Source organism: Galeopterus variegatus, unplaced genomic scaffold, assembly GCF_000696425.1.
Source record: "Galeopterus variegatus unplaced genomic scaffold, G_variegatus-3.0.2 Scaffold4998, whole genome shotgun sequence".
Classification (NCBI taxonomy): domain Eukaryota; kingdom Metazoa; phylum Chordata; class Mammalia; order Dermoptera; family Cynocephalidae; genus Galeopterus; species Galeopterus variegatus.
The window spans coordinates 73,381-81,418 of NW_007731109.1; the positions used below are offsets into that span (position 1 = coordinate 73,381).

General features: G+C 35.4%; 1 protein-coding gene across 1 annotated transcript in view; it reads left to right on the forward strand.

Moving 5' to 3' along the window:
• The window catches only part of LOC103604142 (exocyst complex component 6B-like), an 87,273-nt gene that overhangs the window by 54,213 nt on the left and 25,022 nt on the right, over positions 1-8,038 (forward strand). Inside the window, exon 2 of the mRNA XM_008588732.1 lies at positions 3,241-3,406. Within this exon, the coding sequence (XP_008586954.1) occupies positions 3,241-3,406 (166 nt within the window). The remainder of the gene's footprint in view (positions 1-3,240; positions 3,407-8,038) is intronic.

The following is an 8,038-nucleotide window of genomic DNA, read 5'->3' on the forward strand; positions in this document are numbered from 1 at the left end:
GGCACAGTCCTTAACTATCCAATCACCTCTTAAAGGCTTTGCCTTTCAAATACTATTATTGGATTTCCCATCCTCTTAACATTGTTACAATGGGTGTCAGGTTTCAATAAATTTTGGGTGACATTCAATTCACAGCAGATGGAAAGAGATTAGGAATGATTCCTGGGTTTTTGGTTTGGGCAACTAGATATTGCCATTAACTTTGATGAGATGGGTGGCTGGGTGGGGAATTTGGGGAGGAAAAGATTTGGGAGTGGAAATAGGTTGGTAATAAATGATTTTTTTTTTGCTGTGTTAAATTTGAGATTGCTTTTAAAAATCCAGTTGGAGGTGTTAAATAGTAGCTGGATATTTGAGTGTAATGCTCAGGGAAATGCTCTGGATTGTAGGTATAGATTAGGAAGTTAGTATTGTGTAGATGATATTTTATTTTATTTTATTTTAAAATTTATTTATATTTTATTTATGTTTTATTTATATTTACATGTATTTATTTTAACATTTTGTTTATTTAAAATTTATTTTATTAATGTATTTTTTTTTTGTCTTTTTTCGTGACCGGCATCGGATCGCAACCCTCAGTGTTGCGCCTGTACCGGACCGGGACCGGCAATGGGATCGCAAACCTTGGTGTTGCTCCCGCACCTTGCTCAGCCAGTGAGCGGCCGGTCTGTATGTGGGATCCGAACCCTCGGTGGGAGCGCCGCCGCGCTTCCCAAGCGGCGCACTGTAGCAGTGCGCCACCGGGCCGGCCCTTATTAATGTATTTTATACATTTTAATGGGATAGAGGTTGTTGTTTCAATACATGTGTTTGTATATGGTCTAATGAGAACAGTTAGCATATCCATCACCTAAACATTTATCACTTCTTTCTGATTATAACGTTCACAATCCTCTTTTCTGCCTATCTTGAAATGTGCAATACAATGTTATTAGCTATTGTCAGTCACTCTAGAGCACCAGAACTTATTCAATTTATTCTTCCTATTTAACTGTAACTTTGTAATTTTATACCTATTGACCAACCCGTTGACCCCATTCTCACTCCCCCTTCCTCCTTCCCTTTTCCCTTCCCAACCTCTGGTAACCACTATTCTACTCTCTTTTTCTACGAGAACAACTTTTTAAGATTTCACATATGAGTGAGATGGTGTTTGTCTTCTGTGCCTAGCTTATTTCACTTAATATAATGGCCTGTAGGTTCATCCATGTTGCATCAAATTGCAGGATTTTGTTCTCTCTTTCTCTCTTTTTATTACAGTAAATATATATGTATATATATTAAGATAAGCTTTGGTATTTTAACCATTTTTAAACATACAATTCTTTGGAATTGATCACATTCCCAGTGATATGTGACCATCACTTCTATTTCCAAAACGTTTTCATCATCCTAAACGTAAACTCTGTACCCATTAAACAATAATTTCCCATTATTTTTTCCCCGTATTTGGTAACCTCTAATCTACTTTCTCTGAAAATTTTTTTTCTTTTTCTTTTTTCTTAATTGACCCATGATAATTGTATACATTTATGGAGTACAGTGTGATATTTGGGTATGTTTATACAGTGTGCAGTGATTGCAACAGGGTAATTAGCATATCCATCACCTTAAACGTTTGCCATGTCTTTGTGTTGGGAAGGTTCAAAATCCTCTCTACTAGCTACTTGAAGTTGTATAGTAATTTGTTGTTGACTGTAGTGTCTCTACAGTCCTATAAAACACTAGACCTTATTCTTCCTATCTTGCTGCAATTTGTATCCATTGATCACTCTCTCCCCATTTCCCCTCCTCCCTCCTCTTACCAGTCTCTAGTAACAACTATTCTACTCTCTACTTCTATGAGATCAACTTCTTTAGCTTCCATATATGAGTGAGAACATGTGGTATTTCTCTTGCTGTGCCTGGCTTATTTCACAACATAATTTTCTCCAAGTTCATCCATGTTGCTGCAAATGGCAGAATTTCATTATTTTTAATGACTGAGTAATATTCCATTGTGTATATATACCACATTTTCTTTATCCACTCTAGAGTTGCATTTTAAAGCCATGAGATTTGATGTCACTGCTTGGTGAGAGAGCATAGATGCAGAAGAGAGGAGGTTTTAGGAATATTCAGAAATGTAACAGAGGAGGAGAAGCCAAGAAAGATTGAGAAGACATGTCAATGAAAGATTAAAAACCATGTTAGAATGATATCATTAAAATCTATAGAAGAGTGTTGAAAGAAAGAGTGAATATTAAACCATAGCAAATGCTGCTATTAGGTGGAGTAAAATGAATATACTCTAGTAAGTTAAGCAAGTAGAAAGGAGTTTTGCTGGGAAGGGAAGCAGAGAAGCAAGATGGTAGCTGGAAGGGGATTGTGTAGTTATGGGCAGATTTTTAAAAGTCATGTTTGTATACCCATGAGAGTGATCCAGCAAAGAGAAAAAAATATGATGCCGAGGAGGGAAAAAGGGGAATAGGTGCAGGAGTAAGTTCTTGAGACGACAAGAATTGACTTCAGATAAGAGCTTAGAACACTTCTTCCATTGTTACAGGACAGTGAACAGAGTGGGAGTTATAGATGTAAGTAGGTGGGTTGATTTTAGTGGGGGAAGAGGAGATATTTCTTTTTTTTTTTTTTTCTGTGAAGTATGTAGTAAGCCCATCAGGTGAGAGTGAGGAGGTGAACATTTAAGCAGAGGCGAACATTTAAAGTTCCCACACAAAGATATTTTGGAGATTGCAAAGTGATTTTTTTTTTTTTTTGAGGGAGAGTGAGGGTACAGTAGTAGTAGAATTATTTAGTAGTATTGAGTGCCTAATTTAGATTTATAGTTATATATCCATACTCAGTCTAGACAGCACAGCTATGTGATTTTTCTCTAGCATTGTTCAGTTTCTTGGGTGTAGTCAAGGAGTAATTGGATAGTTGGTTTTAACCAAAATTGAGTTTCTCTATACTAGTTAAATTGAGAAAGAAAGTTACAAGGAAGTTGTAACTTTCATTTTATGATGGAGAATTCTGTGATGAATATTGTCAAACATTCATATATTTTTGAATGAATGAGAAAACAAAATTTTAGATATTCTTAGACAACATTCATATAACCTTTAGACAATGTTAATACAATTGAATTACTTTGTGGTTTATGCACCCAAGATATCTAATTTCCAAAGAAATTTGCTTCTGGGTTTGTAATTCTATTTTTCCTTCTTAGAAGTAACTTCATGCTATTTTTTTTTAAAGGTCTGTTTATGATGGGGAGGAACATGGACGATTCATGGAGAAGCTTGAAACTCGCATCCGCAATCATGACCGAGAAATTGAAAAAATGTGCAACTTTCATTACCAGGGCTTTGTAGATTCTATAACTGAACTGCTGAAAGTGAGAGGAGAAGCCCAGAAACTCAAAGTAAGCATATTTACTCTAAGAGACACTTGTTTCTTTGTCCCATGCTGGGGTTAGCATTAAAGGAGTAGGGTCTGTCTACATTGCAGGTCACATATTTGTAGTAAAGATTTTTGTGTAGTGAGAAAGGAATTTTAACTGAAATCTAGGTAATTGAGATTATGGCTTTTTAGCTAAAAAGAACACCCTTTGAAGCTAGAATTTAATTGGGATAACAAAACAAAACCAGTGATTAGTAACTGTTTCTTTTAAACGGAAACTCAGTTTGACACTTCATATCACTTGCTTCCTTGTTGGATTAAAGCTATCACTGTAGGGTGACAAAATCTCAGGGCATTGCTGTGGAATTCTTTGCAGCATGGAACCTAGGCCAAAGGAAAAAAGTTAGTGGTAGTTGTGGAGGGTCTTTAACCAAAGCATGATGGTTCTTTCTTGATGTGACAGATTCAGGTTCAGGAAGAAGGCTAGTTACATTGGTCTGGTCCCTGGCATAACAAATTCACTTGGATAACTGACTTTGCTTATTGATCTTAAATCTAACTACTCACTAAACTCTTTAGTTATTTCCAATAATTTATTGTAATTTTTTTTTGAGTTTTCTATGTACACTCCTCATATGATCTGTAGATAATAACAGTTTTATTTTCTTCTTTCAAGTCCTTATACTTTTAATTTTTTTAAAATTAAAATTTCTGTTAAAGTCCTAAAAGGATTTTTCTGGGCATGGAATTAACTTGACAGTGAGTGTAAAATTCGTCTAAAAGAATACATTGGTAAGAAAAGCAAAGAAACAATTTTATGGGGAGTATTATGTGATATACAGTATGTACCTTATTATCTTTATAAAATTTCCAGAATTCCTAGGTCCAAACACATTGGGTCCCAAGGTTTTGAAAAAGTGTTTATGGACTCGTACACAGTATCCAACCATCTTAAGAAATACAGTATTTCCAACACAATTAAATCTCTCTTGTACCACTCTCAGTTGCTTTCTCCACCCCAGAGGTAAAAGGTATGTTGATTTGTTATTAATGTTCTGTAATGCTTAACTATTTTAATTTAAAGTAAGTTAGATTCCTTCTTCATTCAACACACTAAAATTAATTTTAAAGGAGCTGAAGAGTTAAATGTATAAAATAATAGCATAAAGGAACTAGATGAATATTTATATGACTATAGGAGTGGGGAAAAATTCCTACACAAGAAAGAAAACACTGATAAGATATAATGACATTAAAATGAAAGAACCTTTTTTCTACATACTAATTAAAAATTAAAAGACAGTAAGTCAAAAATATTTATAAATTCATATGGCAGCTGTTTGGCATCCTTAATATATAAAGATTCTTTACAAGTTAATAAGAAAAATATGAACATTCTAATAGTAAATTGAGAAATACACATTAACATATAGTTTGTGTAAGAAGAAATACAGGGAGGTCTACAATTTAGAAACAATTAAAGGAATGAAAATTTAAACAATAAGGTGCCACTTAAAATAACAAAGGTGAAAAAATGATAATATTTGCAACTGGTGATGATACAGAAGTGGGATTGCCTGGTTGGAGTCTAGTTTGGTACAGCCTTTGAGGAGAGCAAATTTATTAATACTTAAAATATTTATCAATACTTAATACTCTTATTTTAAGGTTGTAGGTGCATATATAAGAAATATTCATATGATTTTTTAATAATAGTAAAAATTTGGGCCGGCCCGGTGGCGCACTGCTACACTGTGCCGCTTGGGAAGCACGGCGGCGTTCCCGCCGAGGGTTCGGATCCCGCATGCAGACCGGCCGCTCACTGGCTGAGCGAGGAGCGGGGGCAACACCGAGGGTTGCGATCCCGTTGCTGGTCCCGGTCCGGTATGGGCGTGACACTGAGGGTTGCGATCCGTTGCCGATCACGAAAAAAGACAAAAAAAAAAAAATAGTAAAAATTTAAAAATGTCCCTAAAAATCATTTAATAGAGTATTACTAAGAGAAATTATGGTACATCCATTTGGAAGAATAAACTACAATATTTGAATGATATTTGACATAGGAAAGTATTAGAAATGTTTGCTTAACGTGTAAAGCAGATTAAAAAGTATGAACAATGTGATCCTATTTTTTATAAACTAAATATGCACATTCTTTATATGTAAATAAATAAGCATTAAAAATGATTGGAAGGGCTGGCCCGGTGGCGCACTCGGTAGAGTGCGGCACTTGGGAGCGCGGTGGCGCTCCTGCCGAGGGTTCGGATCCCATATAGAGACCGGTCTGCTCCCTGGTTGAGCATGGTGCGGGCGCGACACCGAGGGTTGCGATCCCATTGCCGGTTGCGGTACGGGCGCGACTCTGAGGATTGCGATCCTGTTACCGGTCACGAAAAAAAAGACGAAAAGGAAAAAAAAAAAAGATTGGAAAACTGTACACCAAAATGTTTTCAATTATCTCTGGATAATAGATAATTTAAATATTTTGTTAGTGTCTTTTCTTTGTATTATAAGTTTCCTGCAGTTTCAAGTGAAAATTTTGAATGTCAGAAAATTCAGTATTGTAGTGTACACACTAAAACATAATTTTTATTCAATGTGGGAAAATAAGTAAGTTAGTTTAAATCTAGGTAAAAAATGATGAAGACCTAAAACTAAGGAGATGGCAAGGAAGGGGCAAATTGCAGAGATGCTTATGAGATAAAGTATCTCTGGAATAGAGGCCATGACTCCCAGGTTTCTGTTTTGGGGGACTCAGTACTTTGTAGTTTTAATCACTCATGTGTGGAATAAAATAAGGAGGGCCAGAATCTTATGAAAAGTTCAGATCCTTTCCCTAAAAAATGTGTACAAGTATGGAAAAATAAATTGAGAACAAATTCAAATGACTTCAGAGAGAAGCCCTGAGAGAAGAGTAATTCCTCTAGGTTGTGCTTTCCATCCTCTTTATTGTCATGGCACAAACAGAAAGTGATATTTGAGTGGTGGGCACATAGGGATAAACTAAAAGGGATTTGGCAGAATATGGGGCTTGATGAAAAGAATCTTTACATTTTCTTTATGCATTATAATAAGAAAAATGAGATATAGAGGATCAGGACATATTAAGAATAGATGTAAGTTTTCCAAAAAACTCTTTATCACTTTAAAATGGGAAACTTGAACTTGCTAACATGAAATAACTTTTTAAATATTCAGTTTTATGCTTAAAATTACTACATGGAAATGTGATCAAGACTTTTAAAATATGACCTCTTTGAATTCTTCATAGGCACTATTCAAGAGAACCTTTTCTCAGAAGTAGCTGATAAAAAAATTTAACTATTTATTGCCATTGAAAATGTCCACCATTTGAGATTATATTAAAGAATCTTAGTGCTTTTTAAAATGTATTGGTCCAAACATTTGTAATACTGAAATTTTGGGGGCTGATTAGCCTCAAATGGACAAAAGTATCTGAAATGTGTGAAAACAAAGATATAGGGGTTCCTGCCAGGAGCTGTGTGTGTATTTGTTCTCACCCAGCCTTCCAGCTTCCCTTCTTCATCTTGGGCTGTTCTTTTCTATGCTTCTTGGACACCTGTATCCCGAACTTCTGTCATAGCTACTTGGGACCCTGATCCATTATGGGCAGGAGGGTGCTCTGTCTCTGGTTCTTGAAGTGGTCATGTGGTGGAATACCTTCTTGGCAGAGTAGTACTGAATATAGCCCATAATACTCACCAATTTCTGTTTGATTTTCATCTTCTCTTCCTTTTACTTTCCTCCTCTTCCTTCAAAATGCAAATTATTTCAAAATTGCTCAAGATGCCCCCGAAGGAATGCCTGAGTGGAGGCTACCATTTCAGGGGTTTTGGCTGCATCAGGCTCCACCTGGTTACTCTGGGGGCTGAAGGGGATTAATGTCTAGCAGCATACTTGGGAGGCTCTGCCCTAGGAGGATCCATTTGACCTAGATTAAGAACCTATGAAATGTAGAGTTTACTGAACTCTAGAAAAGAGTTTAGAAAGTGGAAAAGGTTAAGTATTAAGTACTGTCTATACTTTTTAAACCTAGCAATGAAAAGAAACTATGTTGTCTAGGATGCCCATTATTTTTCATTAGCAGCATGCATATATATATATACACATACATACATTGGGTATGTGTGTGTGTGTACATATATGTATGTGTGTGTTTATGTATGTATGCATATACACACACTCATATTTATGTTCTTCGAATCAGAAGAAGTAGCATCCTAGGCAGTCAGTATAGTTTCTTTTTGTTTTGTATTAAAATAGTTATTATCTTTCTTACCAGAGCATTGATTAGGTTCCTGTGGATATGTTTTACAACCATGGTTTGCGTGAAATCAATTTAGTGGGCCTTGATCAGTATTTTTAACAAAAACTAAAATTAAATAGGATTGAGTAGAAAATAAAAGTGTATTACATGTAGTAAGGATAAACATAGTTTCTTGAAAATTGTGTGTATGTATATGTGTGTGTTTTCTATATTTGTGTACTGAGTTGCAATGGAAAATGTATTTTTTACGAGTTTGAGGTAAGAAAAAAAAAAAGTGGGAAATTGTGTCCTCATAAGGTAAATAGGGCTACTCTAGTAGAGAAATGATGCTGAATTTAGGATTATTCATGGAGGATTGAATTTTAG